Consider the following 23,432-nt stretch of genomic DNA (forward strand, 5'->3'; position numbering starts at 1 on the left):
ATAGTGATATCTCTGGCAATGAATATTTCGCCACGCTTTCGCGATTAATCCTGAATGCGTACCCACAGGAATGCTGTGATTGGTTGGGCGCAAACTGAACAGAAATGTCCGGCTGCCATTTTATTGATCCAGACCAGTTTCTGGGGCCGAAGATTTCTGTGAAAGTGAACATAAGGGGTCAGGGTGGAGGTACTCTGAACCCATATTTGATAAATGGGGGTATTAGAGACACAAGATATGTGTCCCACATGTTTTTATTTTTTAAATCATGCGCGATATACAACAACGCCGCAATTGTCAGAGCGGCTCTCCCATTTACCATCGCGGGGATGTCACGACTATCACGGTGACACCGCGAATATTGGTGGAAATATAAAACAAAAAGTATCTATATACACACCCTTGCTGGTCACAGTCTCAGACTCCTGTACCTACTTACATATCCACTCAGACACTCATACACCCAGTCACATACCCACTCAGACACTAATGCACCCACTCACAGAACCATGTGTGTACTCCAATAAGCATTCAGAGACTCATGCGCCCACTCACATAGATAGTCGGACTTATATACCCACTCACAGACCCACTCAGACCCTCATGCACCTAGAGACTCATTCAGACATTCACGCACCGACTCACAGACCCACTTATGCTTTCACTCACACACTCTTGATAGACAGACCCACTCAGAAACCTTTGCACGCACTCATAGATGCAGTCACAGACTCATGTACGCATTCACATACCAACTCAGACACTCATACACCCATGTACATACCCACTCAGACACTCACACACCCACTCAGAGACTTATGCATCCACTTATAGACTTACTGAAGGACCTATGCAGCCAGTCACAGAGCCACTTGGAGACTTATGCACCCACTCGATAACCCAGTGAATCGTCAATACACACTTTTATAGAGATATTGAGAGACTGATAAATCACTTTCTAAATAACTCTATAAAAACATTTATCTAGTGTGATGGTTAGAATGAATTATATAGTTATAAATTTTGAAATGTGGTGGTGACAAGTCGTGCTTTTGCTTTGCATTTTTGAAACATATTCGCGCTCGTCGCGGGTCCAGACGTCATCGTGACTTCTGGCGTTCCCACGAAAACTGAAAATAGGTTTTAAAGATGGTTTTTATAGAAACTCATTAGAAAAACATGAGTTTGAAGTGTAAAGTAATAAACCCCTAGTGCCAAAAATACTATAATATATGTGCATATATGTGTTATTTCAGTCTGTAAAACTGGCGCGATCATTGCGGGTACCACCGTCCTCACGACTTCCACTGTCGCTGCGAGGAAAATGCATTTTGGATGTAGTTTTTTCAACAAGTAAACAGCTAGCCTTAAACTTTATGTAAAACATGTCTATATATGTGTTTAACACTTTGTCAAAAAACATGGTATTCGCAACTACTGACGTGATCACAACCTTCGGTGTTACAGGGAACAAGGAAAATGCATTTTTGTGTACTTTTTTTGACAAATGAATACAAAAGCGAATGTAAAATTAATATCTTACTAAACAGCTCGCATGAAACTTTATGTAAAGTATGTCTACATATTTTTTTTACACATTGTAAAAAACATGAAAGTATTTAGTGTGTGTCTTCGGCGATCGCGTCTCCGTCGCAAAAACCAAAGATATCTTGAAATAAGATGATTAATATACTTTTTAGATAGAGGACAAATACAACAATGAGTGTTGCACCATGCATATGAAATGTTCAATATCTAATGTTAGAAAACAAAATAAAGAGACTTTATAGTAATGAAATATAATTTTAAAAAGTTAAAAATCCACTGAAAAAAAGCAAAGATTACAGGCACGTTATAGTTTGGAATTAGCATTTAAAACACCTTAGGAATTCACTGAAAAAAAACAAAAGTTATAGGGAAGTTAAAGTTAGGAAATCAAATTAAAAAAGCCTTAGATATTCACTGAAAAAAAATAAAAGTTATGGGGACGTTATAGTTAGGCTGAAATTTCACTCATACAAAACTATATATATATATATATATATATATATATATATATATATATATATATATATATTACCTACTGGCGGTCGCCAGTAGGTAGTTATAGTTAGGACCACGTTTCCATAGGAAATCCGCAACATTCTATTTTGAATAACTTTGGCGCCGGTCGACGAATCCTCGCGAATTTTTCAAAATAGGTGGGGCGCTCCGCTCCGCTCCTACCCTGAAAGTCTCGGGGGGATTCGTCAAGCGGGGGCTGAGATAAAAGGGGGGTCCCAAAACGCGTTTTTCCCATGCATTTTTCCATAGGACCTTTAGACAGGGCTACAGCCCGAACGGCTGAACAGAATTACTAGAAATTTGGCAGAGAGGTAGTCCTCAGGTCAAGGAAGTGCCTTTTGTAGGTTTGGTGTAAATCTGTTCAGTAGATTCTGAGAAAATAGCCTTTAAATCAATATATATATCTGAGCCAGCTTACGGTGCGCTTACGGTACGCTTACCGTACGCGTACGGTGGCGTGCGCGAGCGCGATTATGATTGGCTCTTAGATCTTAGTAAACATTCGAATCGGCCGAAACCAGGAAGCGGCGGCCGCCATTTTCTCTCTCGCACTGAGAGAGATGATTAACAAACAAAGCACAAAAACATTTAAAGGGGCTGTTTTGACAGCTCCCACACACATAGCCATGTACAGGGAGTCCCCAAAGATCCCCCAAGGCCAAAAACGGAATTTTTATTTTTTCGCTAATTTTGCCGATTACGCTTACCGTACGCGTACGGTAAAAAAAAATATCTACACTAACCCCACCCCGTGTGCAATTGGTGACCGAAGGTCACCAATTGTGCATGGCTTATCACTTAAGTAAAAAACGAAAAGATTAAAAAAAAAAATATTTAAAAAAAAAATTATCCACACTCTCTCCACCCCGTGTGCAAATGGTGCCCGAAGGGCACCATTTGTGCATGGCTTATAACTACTGCGAAAAATTAAAATATTACCTTTAAAAACGAAGTGCATCATATGTCCTCCATGTGCGCACGGTGCGCGAAGCGCATCGTGCGTACATGGCCCATCTAGCGTAACGTGGGCACGCGGTGCGCGTAGCGCACCGCGTGCTCACTGTGCGCGCACGGTGCGCGAAGCGCACCGTGCGCGCACGGAACAAACTGCGTTAAGTGGGCGCGCACGCCACGAATGGCGTAAAGTAACTTAGCATTTAAAAAAACGTACAAATTCACTGAAAAAACCATAGGTTTCACACACGTTATAGTTAGGAATTAGCATTTAAAAAACCTTGCAAATTCACTGAAAAAACCATAGGTTTCACACATGTTATAGTTAGCGGAAATTTTACTGATAAAAAAACAATGAAATTCCCCCGTTATAGTTAGTGCAGGCAACTATAACTCACGCGACCGCAATCTTCTGCTGATGACATATGTGTCTTTATGAAAAGAAAATATTTGTAATATATGTATAGCTAAAAATGTATGGAAGAAGACATGGGTAAGTAAGTGTCTAAATACAGTATTAGCATCAGCAGAGGATTGCGGTCGCGTGAGTTATAGTTGCCTGCACTAACTATAACGGGGGAATTTCATTGGTTTTTTATCAGTAAAATTTCCGCTAACTATAACGTGTGAAACCTATGGTTTTTTCAGTGAATATATATATATATATATATATATATATATATATATATATATATATATATCCTACTGGCGGTCGCCAGTAGGTAGTTATAGTTAGGACCCTGTTTCCATAGGAAATCCGCAACATTCTATTTGGAATAACTTTGGCGCCGGTCGATGAATCCTCGCGAAATTTTCAAAATAGGTGGGGCGCTCCTACCTTGAAAGTCTCGGGGGGGATTCGTCAAGCGGGGGCTGAGAAAAAAGGGGGGTCCCAAAACGCGTTTTTCCCATGCATTTTTCCATAGGACCTTTAGACACAGCTACAGCCCGAACGGCTGAACAGAGTTACTTGAAATTTGGCAGAGAGGTAGTCCTCAGGTCAAGGAAGTGCCTTTTGTAGGTCTGGTGTAAATCTGTTCAGTAGTTCCTGAGAAAATAGCATTTAAATCAATATATATATCTGTGGCAGCTTACGGTGCGCTTACCGTAAGCTTACCGTACGCGTACGGTGACGTGCGCGAGCGCGATTCTGATTGGCTGTTAGATCTTAGTAAACATAAGAATCGGTCGAAACCAGGAAGCGGCGGCCGCCATTTTGTGTGTTTCACACAGAAAAAAAAAGGGTGATAACTTGAAAAGGGGGCAAGGAAGAGAGTTACAGACCCCCCCTAACATTTGAAAGGGGGTCAAAGAAGGACAGAAAAGTACAATTTTTTTTTTATTAATTTTAAAAAAAAATCGCGGGGTACGCGTACGGTAAGCTTACGGTAAGCTTACCGTACGCGTACGGTAAAAAAAAAACATTAAAAAAAAATAAATTCAGATTTAAGTGTTTAGATATTAGGGGGCTCTAAAAAGAGCCGTTGTGTTTATGAAGTGATTTGATTTTTTAGTGGTACCTACAAGTAAGTACCGATGCAGAGTCTAAGGTTCAAGAGGAAGACTCTGTTCCCTTCATCAGTGAAGTGTACACCATCTCCTCTATAAATGTCTTGCATGTCATAACGCAAGTTGTTGTGGTAAATGGAACCCATACCATAGTCTCGGAGGAAAGCAGAAACAGATTTGTTGACGTGCTTTCTTGCTTTGTCAATCTGCGGACAAAAATGATTGGACCAGTTCCATTTTTGCCTTTGGCATATGTTAGAATACGCAAAGGCAGTTTTAGGGAAAAGTGAAAACAGTTGTGCAAAGGTCTCCTTCATAAGCATTTCCAGACCTACCCCAGTCAAAGTGCCTAGGTCATTGCCACCACAGTGCACTATTATGAGGTCAGGGTGTTGGATTTGCATGAAGGATTTCACCAATGGCATCAATTGGTGCCACTTTAACCCTCTCTGACCAATCCATTTAATGTCTACATTTGGCAAAGCAAGGTCTCTCACCATACCTCTTTTTTCTGCATACTTTTCACTCCAGAAGACATAGCTGTGCCCTACAATCCACACTGTGAACATCTTCAAAGGAGATCTGGATGCACTCAGGAGGTGTCTTTCAGTAGAATGGGAAAAAGAAATGAAAGACAGTTTGGAAATGGAGGCATACACATTTTTTTAAAATAAAAAGAACTGATTGGCTGTTTCATACCATTCTACACTAAAAACTAGGCTGTATGTGTAAATTTATAGAAGCATGTTTTGTATTGGTACAGAAAAATGTGTTACCAAAGAACAGTACTATGGATTTGCTGTTAGGTTTGAAAAGTCAAGCACTCCTGCTCTTTGGAAATGAAACATTGTGTGGTGAACTTCTGACCTAACTCTACACAGCAGTGTTTCAAGAGCTGTTGCTATGGTAGCAGGCAGAAGTCAAGTTGGGGGAAGGGTACTAGGCTGAAGTCAAGTTGGGGGAAGGGTACTTTTGGAAAAGGGTTGGTTTTCAACCAATAGAAATGTGTGATTACATTTGAAAAAAAGGGGGAAGCACTGAGATTTGAAATTAACATGTATATGTGTGGAAAAAGAGAGGGAAACATTGCCATTATCTGGTTCTGCTGAGAGGAGAGAGGTTTACAGAACAGAGATCCTGGCTCTGATAATCTGCTGTTTGAGTGCCACATTTCTTTCACAACTAACTAATTTTAAAGGTGAGTTATGAGTTTGAGAGGGGATGTATATGGTAAATTAAGAAATGAATAATAGAATTGGAATTCCTTTTGTTGAAGTTGTGTTTATCGTTTTGTGAGAAATTTAAATGTGAGGAACATGTAAAATAATATGGACTATGTTTTCACCATAAAATAAGGTGTATTGTTATAAATGAGGAATACTTTTAGGGTTTGAGGTTCCAGTCAGTAATGCAAATACATTCAGCATCACTAAGGCTGGTTGCCCTTGCTGGAGTGTAGTCAGTCACCCAGGTTACACATGTTTCTGGTCTGAAAAAGCTGTTTGGACATGTGCTTTTTTAAGAATCTGAAAAGTGGATTAGAAATGTTTCAGACTGTAAAAGTACTTATCACTTGCAAAAAAAAAAGAGTAGTAAGTGTGCTTTCAAATTGGCAAAGAAATTTTGTTTTCTGACTAATATGAAACCATGACTCTGTGTGCAAAGAGGAATTATAGACAGATATTTATTGCGTATTACTCTGGTAATTTTACAGTTGCATTAGTAGGAAAGGGGAGGTATTTTTTCTGCAGAAGCAGACTCTTAGCACACACCCAGCTGCTTATCCTGTGGAATCATGCATAGTATTTACAACCGAGTGGGGTTTGAGGTTGCAGTCAGTAATGCAAATACATTCAGCATCACTAAGGCTGGTTGCCCTTGCTGGAGTGTAGTCAGTCACCCAGGTTACACATGTTTCTGGTCTGAAAAAGCTGTTTGGACATGTGCTTTTTTAAGACTCTGAAAAGTGGATTAGAAATGTGTCAGACTGTAAAAGTTCTTATCACTTGCAAAAAAAAAGAGTAGTAAATGTGCTTTCAAATTGGCAAAGAAATTTCGTTTTCTGACTAATATGAAACCATGACTCTGTGTGCAAAGAGGAATTATAGACAGAGATTTATTGCGTATTACTCTGGTAATTTTACAGTTGCATTAGTAGGAAAGGGGGAGCTATTTTTCTGCAGAAGCAGACTCTTAGCACACACCCAGCTGCTTATCCTGTGGAATCATGCATAGTATTTACAACCGAGTGGGGTTTGAGGTTGCAGTCAGTAATGCAAATACATTCAGCATCACTAAGGCTGGTTGCCCTTGCTGGAGTGTAGTCAGTCACCCAGGTTACACATATTTCCGGTCTAAAAAAGCTGTTTGGACATGTGCTTTTTTATGAATCTGAAAAGTGGATTAAAAATGTGTCAGACTGTAAAAGTACTTATCACTTGCAAAAAAAAGAGTAGTAAGTGTGCTTTCAAATTGGCAAAGAAATTTCGTTTTCTGCCTAATTTCAAACCATGACTCTGTGTGCACACAGGAATTGTTTTTAGATATTTAATTTGTGAAGGTGTTATTGTGATTTTCACTTGTAGGAAAGGGGTACATAGTATTTTAAGATTTGAAAAGATCATAAAAAATGTAGTCATATATTTAAATAAAATAAAGGATTTTTTTTTAGTTTTTTTCAGGTATTGCTGAAGAGCAGTGAACAAAATTTAAGATGCCTACAAAATCCAGACTAAGGAAAAACCACAAAAAAAACTATATTTGAAGACAACTGGAGGACCTAAGTTAGTTGGAGATGCTCATGTTGGGAAAAAGAGAAAGTCTTCTGGTAAGCAGACAAAAGAATTTTTAAAGAACATCTTCAAAAAAAGGAAAAATGTACAAAATGTCTGTACTGGAAAGAATGTTTTAAATAGAAAACAACAGGAAAAAATTGAGCATTTAGTTAATGCAAATATACCTTCAGAAACAATAAAGATTAACTTAAAAAGAAAAACAGCGTTTAAAGAGATACGTAGAAAAATGTTTCAGAGAAGAGTTATGTCCAATTTGATAAAGGATGTGAAGAAATATAAGCAAAAGGCTAAATTTTATAAGAGAAAAAAAGAAATTGAAGCCATTGCAGCAAAGGCATTAGAATTAAAAAGGAAACTATTCATTTTAATTTTGAACATGATGCGTACATTAGATAAAATGGTTAATGTACTGAAATCACAAAGCAAAAGGAAAAGAGTAGTGAAAAGAACAAACTTTTGTAAAGTGTTTTTAGGAGAATGGATGCATAGTTCAAGTAGTGAACCTTTTTTTAATGAAGAGAGTTATTTTCAAAGTAATAGTTTGCTGCATGCAGTTGACACCAGAGGTCGTGCTTATGAAGTGAAAAATGGTTATATAATGGAGAAGGAGAAAATGGTTCCAAGAGATGAGGTACAAGTGATGGCGGATGAGGCTATGGGGAGACGTCCTAAAGCCCCAGTGTACACTTGGAATTGTAGTAGTATTTGCACTGTGCGTCAGGAATCTATTGATAAATTTCGTGAGTTTCTAAGAGAATATAGTAAAAAAAAGTGTTAAACAGAAGATTAAGGTGCTTCAAAGTCTAGATCCATGCAGAGTGAGAGAGAATACTGGTTTGCAGGGACATTCTCTGGCTTGTCTATCTAGAAAAGTGTGTAAAAGTGTTTTCCATCATTTTAGGATGCTGGCTGTTCATCATACTGAAATGAGAAAGTTTGTGAGACGGTTGTATTTTGCTAAAAGTCCAGCAATAAAGTTAGATGAATTGAATAGGGCTCTGTTCCGTGGATCGGTATCAGATGTAGAGAAGGTTACTGATGAAATTCAGTTTTGTTACTTTGGTCCTGAACAAGACAGTGCAGAAAAGGACACAGTAAATGAGGAAGAAGTGGAAGAGAATGTAGAACCCTCTGTAAGTAAGACATTTAATGATCACATAACAACATTTGCAATAATCTCTAATGAAAGACCAAATATTACTTGTATTTGTTGCCGCAGAACTCATTATAGAAAACAAACCAGGAATGTTGATCTCTACAGAAAAAGTGAAAATGAAGATAATTATAAGTGGAAGGATTTTGCCACATATATATTTCTTGAAAATTGTTTTGAATTGGGTGAAGATCAGCGTATTTGTAAATACTGTTACAACAAGTTAGAGGAAAATAGAATGCCGACCAGAGCTGTACATAATAATTTAGAATTGGATGTTATTCCTGCCGAACTTTCTGAATTAAATACATATGAGTCTATACTTATTCAATGTGTTCATCCGTTCCAGACCATAGTACGTATGGAGCCCAAAACTGGTAAATTACCTCCTTCAGATTTACTGAGAGGTTTAAAAGGTAGAGTGGTGTATTTGCCCTTGGATTTGAAAAATAAAAAGGAAACTATTGATGCAGATACTTTGGAAACTGAACCATTAGTTATTCTGGTAAATGGTGTACCTACAAAGAATAAGAAGATTTGGCAGGAGCTGGTAGATGTACGGAAAGTACAAAGAGCAAATTTGTATTTGAAAAGGAATAACAAATGGTATGAATCAATTTATATAGAAGAAGAAGAAGAAGATTTACAAGAAGACACAGAAACACCAACTGGACAAATTTAAAAAGTGGACAAGTCAAAGGAAGAAGAAATTTATGAACATTTTAGCATACATCCTCTTCATTCAAAAGAAGTTATGGGAGACAATATTGATCTGTTTCAGATGAAGAAAGCAAAAGGAACTCCTGTGAGTGTATGGGAGGAGAGCTTGGAAGCTCGATGTTTTCCCCAGCTATTTCCTACAGGAAAAGGAGGACGATACGATGAACGTCCAGAACAGATTCCAGCTTCTGAGTATCGAACTACAAGACTATATGCAGAAGATCCCAGATTTCGACAAAGTATTCCTTATTTGTTCCATCTTTTATTTGAAAGCGACTTGTCTGCATTATCATATGCAGTAAATCACATTTTAAAAAGTGGAGTACATTTACAAAATGTGTCTGCTAAGGATTTTATGGAGAAAGTGCAGCACCGAGATGATCATTTGGAAACACAACTGATCAATCTGATGGCTTATCAGCGTGGGACAAATGAATATTGGTACCGACGTCATGGTGAATTAAAATGCATGTTACGGAATTTAGGAACACCAACATGGTTCCTTACTCTAAGCTGTGCTGAGTACGCTTGGGATGATTTACTGGATTTTCTACGAGAGGCAAATTCAAACATTAAAAACATCGAATACAAGACAGCAGGAGAACTGTGCTCATTGGATCCGGTTAATGTTTGCAGATATTTCAATCATAGATTTGAGGCTATGATGTCCTTCATCTGCAATAAAAAAAATCCACCTCTGGGAGAAGTAGAGGATTTCTTTTGGAGAAAAGAGTACCAGGCAAGAGGTGCTCCTCATATTCATATGCTGTTGTGGATCAAGGATGCCCCAAAGTTTGGAACAGATACTGATGAAGCAGTGTTATCTTTCATTGAAGAATATGCAACATGTGCTATACCAAAAAGCACAGAAGAGAAAAAGTTAAAGGAGCAAGTTTTACGTTTCCAAAGTCATCGGTGTGGAAAATACTGTCGACGGAAATACAAGAGCAAAGATAAATACTACACTAAATGTCGATTTGGATTTCCTAGACCTGTTCTTTCAAATGGAAGAGTAAACAGTTTTATGTCATCTGTGAGACCTACTATTACAAGAAAATCACCTAAGAATACCTACAACCTTAAAAGAAAAGAAGAATCAAAAAATATAAATGACTACAACCCAGTCATTTTATCCATGTGGAATGCTAACATGGATATACAGTATGTAGCTGACAATTCCATTGCTGTTGCTCGATATGTAACGTCTTACATTACTAAATCAGAAAAAACTGAACTGAAAGAAATGTGGGAAGAGATTTCTCATGAGAAGACTGTCAGTAAGAAGCTGTACAGTTTCAGTTTAAAGATGTTATCGCATCGAGAAATTGGATCCTACGAATGTTCAGATAGGTTATCTTCTGCAAGTCTCTACTTGAAATCAAGAAGAATAATTTGGGCAAGTTTAGGCCTTGCAGCAATGAGAAATCGGGTACTGAAATCTGTTGGAGAAATTGAATATTTGGCCGAGAATGACCCAGAAAGTACAGATATTTTGAAATCAAACATGTTGGACACATATTATCCCAAGAGAAGTCATCATCTAGAGAACATGTGTCTCTATGAAGTGCTGCAGAACTACATTTATTCACGGAAAGCCACAGAAGACATCAACAATGGAAAATATAAAGTCATTGGTGAGGAAGGATGTTTGGTGAAGCAAACAAAAGGAAGTTTGATAAATCACAGGAAGCTCAGTTGCGACACTACTGACAAAAAGGAATTTTACTATTTGGCTCTTTTACAGCTGTTTAAACCATGGCGTACAGAGGATGAACTACTGGGAGAATTTCAAAGCTATGAAGATTCATTTAATGCTTGCAAAGACACCATACAATGCAGTACATTCACAAATTATGTGCAAATGTTAAATGAAGAAATTGAACAGGAAACTACAATTGCAGCTGAAGTAGCTAGAGACAGTTCTCAAGACAGCCAAAGTTCAGGAACACTCAGTCAAGATCCCCTAGGACAACCAATCGTTGAAAATGAAGCTGCAATAGCCATGAATGAAGTGGAAACGGCTATGAATCAAGCTCAAGAAGAATTTATAGACTTACCAAATTTGGAAAGACACCTGAATGAAGAGCAGCAACAAATTTATGAAGAGATCAGAAACAAAATTGATCACGGATTACTACATGAAAAAAAAGAGTGCTCATGCATCCAATCAGGATGTATGTAAGCGGACAAGCTGGAACTGGAAAAAGTTTCTTAATAAAAGTCATCAGAAGCTACCTACAGCAAAAAACGGATTCAACTTTGTCTTGTGTGGTTACTGCTCCAACTGGGTTAGCAGCATATAATATAAAAGGAATCACCTTACATCGTTTGCTAATGTTACCAGTGGAGCATGAGAACAAAATACAATACCACAAGCTAACTGGAGAAGCATGCTTGGAAGTTTCAAGAGTATTGAAGAAGATGCAAGTTCTCATTATTGATGAGGTGAGCATGGTATCAAACTTAATGCTTGCCTTTGTGCATTTAAGAATGCAGCAAATTCTAAGGACAGACTATGACGTGTTATTTGGTGGAAAACATGTCATAGTTTTTGGGGATCTTCTACAGCTTACTCCAGTTAAAGGACAACCAGTGTTTAATACTGTGACACATGAAGACACAAAGAAGTCATTGGGAAGCATTGGTAATGCAAATATTTGGTCCTTCTTTGAGTACAAGGAACTTACTACTAATATGAGGCAAGCAAACGATGAAGAATATGGAAGTATTCTGAAAGATATCAGAATTGGACTACTCACTGAAGCTGGCACAAAAGCATTACAGAGTCGGTTGCTACATAATTTATTTCCAAAGGAAGAAATAGTTGCAGAGAAGATATACAAGAACATTGCAGAAAAGAAAAGTGTCATCTGCTTAATGCCAACTCTACGTGAATGCTCAATATTCAATGAGGAGCTTTTGAAATTGGAAAAGGAAGATATCAGGAAATTGGAAGCAGTGGACAAAATTCAGGATGGAAGAATTACTATCACATTAACAGGCAAACTGAAAAATAAATTGGATTCACTAGAGAAGAACATTTCCAAAACTGCTGGATTAGAAAAAAATCTATATGTTTGCATGAACTGTAGAGTATTTTTAAGGGGAAATTAGGATGTTGAAAAAGGTTTAGTTAATGGAGCTATGGGAGGAGTTGTGGGTTTTATTAATTATCAGAAAAAAGATGGAATTGAATGTTTAAAAATAAAATTTGATCAGATAGAAGAAGTTTGTCGTTGTACAGTTCGTTTCATGCTTGTGAAAGACTTATATGTACAAAGGAAACAGTTTCCGTTTTCTCTAGCATATGCTGTAACTATTCACAAGTCTCAAGGATTGACTGTAGATTGTGCATTTGTAAACATTGGCTCAACTGTGTTCAAAGAAGGTATGGCTTATGTAGCTTTGTCACGAGTGAAAACATTATCTGGTTTATTCATGATAGACTTTGATGATTCAAAAGTTAGTGCAGATACAAACTGTGTAAAGGAGTATAATAGATTAAGAAGAACCTATGCTCCTCATTTAGGTCAGTATCCTGTGTTAGAGAAACGTGTAGTTTCTCGTAAAAGGAGAATTGAGAATATCTGTAATGAGGAAGTAGAGAGGAGGAAAAAAAAGAGGAGTGATGTAATTGCAAGCAAAAAGAAAAAGGAAAATGAAGAAGAGGTTGTAGGATGTCATTTTGAAAATAGCTCTGGTGTCAACTGCTACGCTAATGTAGTGCTGAATGTTGCTTTTTATCTGGAAAGTTTGCAAGAGCAGATAATAGTAAATCAGAGAAAAAGATTCTGTTCTGAGTTGAGTCTCCTTTTTCAAAAGCTGAGTAATGATAAAACTCAAATAGAAAGTGCTACTGAAATTAGAAAACTTTTAGATGTATGTTCAGGACGAACACAGTTTTCTCAAAATGTACAGCAAGACGCACAGGAATTCTTGATGTATTTTCTTCAGGTACTGGAAGAAGAGGGGGTGCCAATTGAAAATATGTTTGGTGTCTCTTATAAATGGGAACATAGTTGTGAAAACTGTTTCAATACATGTGGCTCTAATGTTGATTCTGAAAGGTTTATTTATTTAACATTGCCAGACAGTAAAACAGTCACTTTTGCTAAATTAGTTAAAGATGCTAATCATAGCATGGAATGCGGTGAGTGTAAATCTGACATGTTTTCAACGTTAATTTTAAAGGAATACGGACAGTATGTAATTTTAATGATGCAACGATGTAAAGCTGATGGTTCAAAATTGGATACTTTAATAAAGAAGTTTATAGGACAGCAATTATCAATTTCAGGAAAAACTTTTGTAACAGTTGCAATAATTTTCCATGAAGGACCTACTGTTACTTCTGGACATTACACAGTTTATCTTAAATTTGAAAAAGGCTGGACACTGTGTAATGATTCCCAATTGATTTTCAAGCAACGTTTGCCTTTTGATTTAGCAAATTCCTATCTAATCTTCCTGAAACCTAAATTTTAGAGAGACTTTGCAAGATCTGTACAAAACAATTTTACCATTTTATTGGATTAGCATTGGAATTTTCCCCAAATTTTTTTTTCAAATTACCATTTGGCCTAATGGAAAGGTAACCAATTGTAATGTGGACTTATTTAATTCCTAATGAATCTTTCGGAAACCAAAAATTTAGAGAAAATCGGTAACATCTGTACAATTTAAATTTTGGAATTTTATTGGATTACCATTGGAAATTTATTCAAAAAAGATTTTTTAAATTACTATTTGGCCATAAGGAAAAGTAACCAATTGTATTGTGGACTTATTTAATTATTAATTAATCTTTCGGAAACCAAAATGTTAGAGAGAATCGGTAACATCTGTACAATTTAAATTTTGGAATTTTATTAGATTACCATTGGAAATTTAATCAAAAAAGAATTTTAAAATTACTATTTGGCCTAAAGGAAATGTAACCAGATGTATTGTGGAGTTATTTGACATATATTATTTTTGAGATTATGCTTCTGTAACAAAATTGTCAGACGGTATTTTAAGGAAATAGTTATTGTTATTAGATGATTTTTTTAGAATATTATGCTTTTCTATAATGTTATGTTTAAGTAAAAAGAGATTCTGGGCTTTTTTAAAACAATCTTAGAGATTGTTATTTTTTTTTGCCCTTTTTTTTTGCCCGCTGTTAAGTGATGAATGCAATTGCTTTCACGATTTATAGTGAAATGCAATATATTCTGAAAACAGCAAAAAAAAGGAAAACATTTTTGGGGGGAAATATGTAAATACGTGTACTGTGTTATATAATGATTTATTAAATAATAATACTTTTTTCTTTTTTTTCAGATTGTGAAAGAAAATTTACGAAAAAAACCTACCATTTTTTCAAGTAATTTCAATTAAATTTTAATTAAAAATTTAATTGTTGGGTGGGTCAGGTAAGTCAGAAATTAGATGGTCCCTTTCTTCCACTTCTCCTCAAACAGATTTTTAGTATTTAGTTATTAATTCCTCTAGGATCTTGAGATGTGGTAATTGATTTTTTGTGTTTTTTTTAAAAAAAAAAACAATTACGCTTACCGTACGGTAAAAAAAAAAAAGTTTTAAAGAAAAAATAAAAAAAAGTTGAGAGGTAAGGTTGGCTCTTAAAAGAGCCGTTGTGTTCATGCAGGGACAGAGGAAAGGAAGAATGGGAACATTAGCTGGTAGGACATATGTGCTGGTCTATTTTGTTGTTAATGAGGGGAAGACTGGTCTCCATATGAACAATTAGACCATGGCAAAATGAACACCGCATAGTAACCCTCGCAAACCGATGGTTCGTTTCCACAGGATCAGAAAAAGGTGAATCTGCCCCCACAGATGAAGGGCTCTGCTGAGCTTCCGAAGAAGGACTCGGCTGAGCTGCTGTGGATGTGCTTGCTCGACTTACTGAAGGGTTGCCTCTAGTATGTCGTGCATGTGTCCTAGGATGTACATCCTCAAGGTGTCTCAACATAGTGTGATTCCCGAAGGAATACTTCTTGTTGGGATTTCCTCTCGAAAGTACACGCTGGCACAGCTTGCAAGTCACCAATGCAGCATTGACTTTTTTCTCACCCTCAGGAAAACTGAAATACTCCCATATGAAAGAGCTCTTCTGTTTCCTCTTTCTCTGCCCGATGGTGGTGCTGCTAGCCTCACTCTCAGCAGAAGAGTGCTGTTCTGCCATCGTATCACAAAGACAAGTCAGCTCCTTCTCCTAAGGGATCACAAGCAGAAATGAGGGGAATGGGTGTGGTGTAGGAGAGTTCTAGAACTGAAACTACTTTGAACCAATCAAAAGTTTTGTTTTATGATCACATGACCCACCGTGCGCGTACGTTACGCTTACGTTACGCTTACGGAGCGCTTACGGTGCGCTTACGGTAAAAGTACGCATGCGCGTAAAAAAGACACGCGCTCGCGCGCATGCGCATAACAGTCACTCCCCAACACTTCCGCGTAACGTGCGCATGTAGCGTACACGCTTACATACGCAGTACGCACGGCTACGTAAATTGCGTAACCATACGCAAAATGAGTAGTATTATTACGAACATTACGCAAACCGTACGCTTACCGTAAGCTTACCGTACGCGCACTTAAAAAAAAAAAAAGAATTTCTATGTTATACTAATATATCTTACCTGTTTTGTTACAAAAAAAAGAGAAAAATTAATATATTGCAGAATTTAAAAAAAATAAATAAATAGTGTTTTAAGAGAATATAAAGTTAAAAAAAAAAAAAAACTAGCATAAAAAAAAAAAAACACATATAATATAATAATTTATAATAAAAAATCAAACAAAATCAATGAAAAAACCATGGGAATCACACATGTTTTAGGTAAGAATTAGCATTTAAAAAACCATACAAATTTACTGAAAAAACCATGGGTTTCACACACGTTATAGTTAGGAATTAGCATTTAAAAAACCTTGCAAATTCACTGAAAAAACCATAGGTTTCACACACGTTATAGTTAGGAATTAGCATTTAAAAAACCTTGCAAATTCACTGAAAAAACCATAGGTTTCACACACGTTATAGTTAGGATTTAGCATTTAAAAAACCTTGCAAATTCAGTGAAAAAACCATAGGTTTCACACACGTTATAGTTAGCGGACATTTCACTCATAAAAAACCATTGAAATTCCCCCGTTATAGTTAGTTAAGCTAACTATAACTCGCGCACCTGCAATCCACTGCTGATGACGTAATATATTACATCACTCATGACATGGTCAGTGACATCACTCATGACATCACTGATGACATCTCAAATGACATCACTGCTGACATCATCCTTGTGACAGAGTGGTAGACCTCCTCTCACCCTAATATAAACTTTGATACACAAATTCAAAAATAGAGACTACAATTTTCAAAACAATGGACATACCAATACCAGTTACAATAACCTATTCAGTAATTCTTAGATCCACATACACATCCACTCATTCACCAACAGTCCTATACAGTCACTCATACATGTACTCACTCATCATATGTACTCATACACCTATACATCCTGTTACACAATGCCACTCATCCATAGAGTTACTCACACACATAGTCACTCATGCTAATAAGGAGTCAAACATACATTTACTTGCATATACAGTTATACACACACCACCACACTTACTTCTACGGAAACTTACACATACGTAGTCTTTTAAACAATCACTTATAGAAACACATACTTATTCATACAGGAACTCTTTCAATCTCTCACTCTCACATATACTCACTTATATACACCAATAGTCACATATATTAGTTTTAAACATATGTAGTTACTCATAAAGACACTATTGAGACAGTCATTCACTCACTAACACACTCATACACACACTCATCCACCCATACAGTCCTGCACACATGCTGTCTTCAACACATACAGTGAGTCACTCATTCATGCACCTATGCACTACGTAATACCCCCCACCGAACCATACAGACACTCAGACACTCATACTGATACTCAAAAAACCATCTAATAACCTATATAGACACTCATGTAGCTACTCACCAACCCATGCAGCCACTTCTACACAAAGTGAGAGACTGATACAGATATTTACATATTTAAACATTACTCACTAAGCCATGTATTCACTAAGATACACTTAATCAGTCAGTTACACAATCAATTTTTCAAAAACAAATCATCCTTTTACACACTTATATACCCATTTATTCTTCCATCGACCTTGAGATATACATATATAAAACATATTTAATTTTCAGAAAAACACACATTCACTGGATGATGTCATCAGTGATGTCATTTGAGATGTCATCAGTGATGTCATGAGTGATGTCACTGACCATGTCATGAGTGATGTAATATGTTACGTCATCAGCAGTGGATTGCGGGTGCGCGAGTTATAGTTAGCTTAACTAACTATAACGGGGGAATTTCAATGGTTTTTTATGAGTGAAATGTCCGCTAACTATAACGTGTGTGAAACCTATGGTTTTTTCACTGAATTTGCAAGGTTTTTTAAATGCTAAATCCTAACTATAACGTGTGTGAAACCTATGGTTTTTTCAGTGAATATATATATATATATATATACACACACACATATATATACATATATTTGGTTTCTTCCACTGGTACTGATATTTCTCTTTCTCCTACCATGAAACATAACAGGGGCCGGTGGATCAGCACAATTCCGCCATACAGACCACACAACTAAAATTTACAGGTGCATAGATGTACCCTTCAGTTAAAAAATAGTCTACTAAGAATAAGGTGGAAGGCACTTGAATTTACTAGTGACTGTAGTACCTATATTTATTTGGGTGTTATCACAGTGTTCCTCAAGACATCTATTGAAAGGTGCAGTATTAGCTCCTCATCATAAACCCGCTTTGACATATTCATTTATCCTATAGAAAGGAAGCACAAATCCTTAAAGTGACTTAAGTATATATGAAAATGTATATGTTGAAGCCCCACCACTCAGCTTTGTGAAGGACATTTCAAGCAATTGCATCTAACGTCCATCTCAGGATGTCTTGTGACACTGCAGCCTTGTTAAAGACTTTTTTAGTAGTTACTTTAGACTCCATAGAGAGATCTAGTTATCTAGTAAAGACTTGAGGAAGTGCAGCTTACAAAAGACTTTTTAAGAGTGTGCTCCCGACTCAAGGCGGACATCTAGTAAAGTCTCAAGGCACTGCAGCCTTGTTAAACACTGTTGGTTCTGATTTGAGAGAAATATCTAGTAATGACTTGAGGTTTTGCAGCTTTGCAAAAAGCCATATGTATTGGCTTTGCAATGCTTGTTTAAAGAAAGTAAATGGAAAGACAAATAAAGGCAGCAATAGGCTGTCAAAAATAGCTGTTTGTTTTATATAAATTGGCATTTCTAAAAGGTAAAGTTTAAGATATATTTTGTAAAAAGTGCTGTTAGATCCTGCGCGTAATTGGCACAACTCAGCTTATGATTATCTATGGAGATCCCCAGAATTGGAACAATTAAAGGAAATCAAAAGTAAAATCTACATCTCATGCCTTGAAAAGGCACTCTACTTATGAAAGCATGCTGTAATTACCCTTAATCACTACTCAAGGAACAGCAGCAAGGTAAGGTCTCACCTGTGTCATAAGAGAGCGGGCGAGCACCTTGTCACCTCCCTTCATCATCATGTTAATGAATTTGCTGCGGAACCAAAAACAGAAACACTTTAAGAAGCCAAGGACTTCATGCAAGGTGCAAAAAAGCAAGTAGAAAAAAATGCGCTCGATACAAAGCAAACAGAAAACATTTGTGAGACCAGAATCTGACAAAGACTACTGTCAGGAATAAAGCGGACTTGAATTGATATGCTTTCACAGAGTAATGGGAGCACCTTCCGCTCCCAATGTTGAATACTTAGTAGAACTCATCAATATCTTAACAGGGTTGGCAGAAGACACTCTGATGAAGACGTACATCCCAACATTGTTCACGTACCTGATTGAGTTACTTTTCAAAATCTGTTACAATTAGGCCTTCAGGACTGCTTAAAATGTTCAAACAATGGCATAAAATCATTAAATTCATTATAAAATGTTCACATTGGCCTAGTGTTTGCTGCCAAGAAGTGTGCATAACGAGCAGTTACATATTTGATTCCCAGGAAGGCAGATTTAGCACGCCATGCTTTACAATATGATAAACCCAATTCTATGTCACAACCGGAGGAGAGGATTATGTTTAAAACGTTCTTCCTTTTATTACTTCAGCAGAGTTCAACTTAAAACTATCTTTCCCATAAAACGTTGGGAAAGAACTACAAGACAAAGTTCAGCCAATCACAACAAAGTTCAAGGACATAACGTCCACTGCGTCCTGATTATCCCCCTCTTTCTTTCCTGCTTCAGCAGAGATAAGTCGATTTCATTTTCCTCTCATGCGGTGTAAGGCTATGATGCAGCGAAAGCATTGGAGGATTTATGTCAGTTTGTTTATCCACACCAGCCACTATAACATAAACAGAAGCGTAACTCTAATGACGGGCCCATAAGTCATTATCATACAGATAGCAATATCAAAGGTTCTCCGATGAATCTTTGGTAGAGCTAAAAGGGACTAAATAATGAAAGACAGAATGCTACTTCCCCAAGAAGACCTACAATGAAGAAATACGCTAAACATATGTCATAGTAAACATAAACAAACAAACTTAACGACACTGGTATAAAGACAAACACTAGTCTTACTATTAGTTGTTCTTGTCTTTTCATAATATGAATGGTCAATCACAAAATACAATACAACTTGAATGTCATAATCAGCTCATAGAATATTGAATGGGTTCGCTCTAATCGTCACAGGTCTTTCAATAAACATCAGAATATCAGGTATAGAGGAGAGAGAGAGAACGAGAGAAAAACATTAGTACAACAACAGCTCACTGACAAGTCAAAATACTAATGCACGGTGTGCAATTAACAGAAAGGCTAACCCTACGGCCGTTAGGGTATCGCTAGCCAGCACCACCAGCCAAAGATGTGCAAAGTCTCTAGGAAATTCTCAGCAGGTTCTGTCAGCCAGAGAATCAGGAATCAGCACAGCATGCAGCAGGAGTCGCACTGCCAGAAGTGAGTAAAACTGACGAGCGACCGCCTGTGGAGCCCTCTGCCAGCCTGCCCGTAACTGTGCTGGAAGCCGTGACGCTCCAGCAGGGGTCTGTAATTGGCTCATATGAGTTACAAGCAGTGCACTGTCTGATCCAGGTATGTATCTGACGGCGCAAGTGCCTTTCTAGCGTGTTTTCATGCATTACCGCTCGCAGAGTTGGGCCCAGCCGCTTATCAATTTGTTGTTCCCAGTCTGATTCATAAGGGAGTTTCAGCCCCAAGGCTTAGAATCCCCCAACCTCCCCAGTGAGCTTGCACCCGCCAAAGACATACTGGCGTATCCAGTGCCTTATCTGTAGGCCTTTGGGGCTACCAAAGAGATCCTGCACTTTGTGCTATTTAGTTTTTCACACTACCTCAATACTAGCCTTGAACTGCACTATGCAGGAGTATCGAGAGGAAGAGACTGTCAGTCCTTCCCTTAGATGATGAATTTTATGAGGCGGTAGACGCATCTATACGCCACGCAGTGGCAGCAGCCATGGGGCCCTTTGAGAGGCTTCTGATGTAGACGGCGCAGTCCGACGCACGGCCTTTAGACCTATCCAGGGCGCAGTCCAAGTTCTCAGGCGCCCTTGCTGATCCATCGACCGGATTACAACGCCGCATGCGCCAAGGGGACCCTTCTGTGGATCTCAGTGCATTTGACAGACTTAAAAAAAGGCTTTCCTCGCACGCACTATCCCGGATGAGGAAACTGAGGAGACCCTGGGTGCTCCTTTAGAACTGCCTTTCTCCCAACAGTGGACAATACTGGAGGATGAGGATTCTCACAGGGATTCAACTGATGAGGCCGGTCCGTCTAGATCCTGGTACAGCTCTCCTGATCCCTCATTAGGGGCCGTCACTCTCGCAGAGGATATGTCTGATATGCCTGACCCCAATGATCTCATTCGCCCTCGCTCAGCGGAGTGGGCCCATTTGCCCAAGGTTGGCACTTATGTAGCAGGGCACCTCAGAAAGCCCTTCGAGGAGGAAGCGTGCACACGACTTTAAGCAGAATGTCCACGACCCTCTCTCGCTAACAGGGTGTCCCTGACACAGGAGGTTGGCAGCAAGATGGCCACCTTCCCGCAGAAATATGTCCGTGATCCTAAGAAAGGGATCAATAGATCTTGGAAGTCCTGTCAAGACAAACTATTGAATATTGTTGGACCCTTAACCAAAATCTTAGAGTTAGCCGAAGAGGCCAAAGCCTTTGGCTCTGCCATCTCTCCAGAATCCCTATCTGGCTGGGCACAGCATGCCATCATTTTCCTTGGGAATGCTAATTGTGCCTTATCAGCTGAGAGGCGCCGCTCCTTGTTAGTAAAGATGGACCCTAAGTTGAGTGATTTGGCCACATCGAAGGCAGGAACGGTGGCGCAGGGAGGACTGTCTTGCTTCGCCCTCAAAAATACCACTCCCCCTCAGACTCCGAATTAAGTGACCAAGACTAGACGGTTTAGCGTTATGGATTGTTTGAAGACTGAGGGCTCTAGTGCTATCAGATGCCACAACTGTACCAATGCCTTCTGAAGCTGCTTCTAGAACCTTGCTGCATACCTGATTGGTTGTTATACTGCTGGACTAAATGCTAATGTACGTTGCTTTGTGTTTGACATATTCAATAAAAATATTTATATATATAAAAAAAAAAAAAACACTCCCACGCGATGGCCCAAACACGACGAAGCAGGAGACATAAAACACACCACCTAGAAAGGGGTTTCACTTTACATAAATGAAACGCATCAAAGACTCTCTTTAGAATGAGGCTTGGGGTTTTATTTATGCAGTGCTCTCTAACAGAAAGGCTTTCCCAGATGTCATATGAACACTATTCAAATGTATATAGAGATATATATTTATATGCAAGCAATAATAACACACTTGGTAAATGTAACACTTAAATGCATGAATAATAATAATGAATAAACAAGCAGCAAATAATACTGGACTCCTGCAAGAAATCAGAAAGATATATACACTAAATACATCAAATGATTACTTTGGATGTGCACCTAATAAAAAGCGGTCTGCCAAGGGTTGTCAATTCTTTGTCCGTCCGGACTTCTGTGCAGAGACAGTTGACCGTCGCTGGCACTTACGCCAGCAAATCGCTTTGTTTCAGGCGAAGGGGGCCCAGGCGTTTTTGCTCTTTCCGGCAAAATTAAAAGTGATTTTCAAGGGCCAGACAAAGTTCTTTTTGTCAGAGATATCCGCTAACGAATTTTTGGATTCAATGTAGCCGAATTGTCTTGTGTTGTCTTTTTCACTTGCAATTGTGGGGCAGGTCTCATCCTATATTGTTTTTTTTTCTCTTTTAGGTCTTTTGGGGATGACCTGTTTTGTATACATGAATCCTTGAACTTTTTTCTTTTGCTAATGACATTCAGGATCATTCCCATCTCTTTCTGTAAGGGAGAAACTGTTGGTCCAGCGGAGTGCGGGGTGACGCTTACTCAACCATCACAAGGACTCCGGTCCTGTGCTCCGATTGGGGGGAGGGGGTATGGGGGAGCAGCGGGTGGGTTCAGCAGCGGTGGGGAGGGTGGCAGGGTGGGGCCATCCGGTGGTGTGGTGGTGGTGGGTGGAAGAGCTGGCTAGATTTACTGATACAGATTTTAGTAGGAGTATTTCAAATGCATTTAAGATGTTGTCAACTCACTTATTTTTCAGGATGGATTGCAGTAAGATATTCCATAAATGCTCAAATTGTCTGTCAATCCTATCGCTTTTTATTATAATCAATGGGAGGTCCTAGATTGACGTGTGCTACTTGGAATATTTGCGGACTGAATGACCCTAAGAAGCGTAGGATTTTTCATAAGATGTTACAGGTGATGCAGGTAGACCTAATCTGCCTGCAGGAAACCCATATTCCCTGGGGTAGCCGAGGCTATCTCAGATTCTTGGGTTATGATTCAGTGGCTTCCACCCGACAAACTTCTACCATCAGGGGTGTTGCTATTCTAAAAACTGGGGCTGGGCGGGTTAAAAGGATAAAGCAGGATAATTCAGGCAGATGGCTAGTCGCAGAATTGTTGGTTAACAATTGTCCGCTCTCTGTTTGTTCAATATATGCATCTAATTTAGATGACCCGCAGGTCCTGA

General features: G+C 38.3%; 1 protein-coding gene across 1 annotated transcript in view; it reads right to left on the reverse strand.

Moving 5' to 3' along the window:
* Nucleotides 1–23,432, reverse strand: part of MRPS7 (mitochondrial ribosomal protein S7) — a 115,311-nt gene that overhangs the window by 20,683 nt on the left and 71,196 nt on the right. The window contains exon 3 of the mRNA XM_085617031.1: nucleotides 18,810–18,873. Within this exon, the coding sequence (XP_085473157.1) occupies nucleotides 18,810–18,873 (64 nt within the window). The remainder of the gene's footprint in view (nucleotides 1–18,809; nucleotides 18,874–23,432) is intronic.

Source organism: Triturus cristatus, chromosome 7, assembly GCF_964204655.1.
Source record: "Triturus cristatus chromosome 7, aTriCri1.1, whole genome shotgun sequence".
NCBI lineage: Eukaryota > Metazoa > Chordata > Amphibia > Caudata > Salamandridae > Triturus > Triturus cristatus.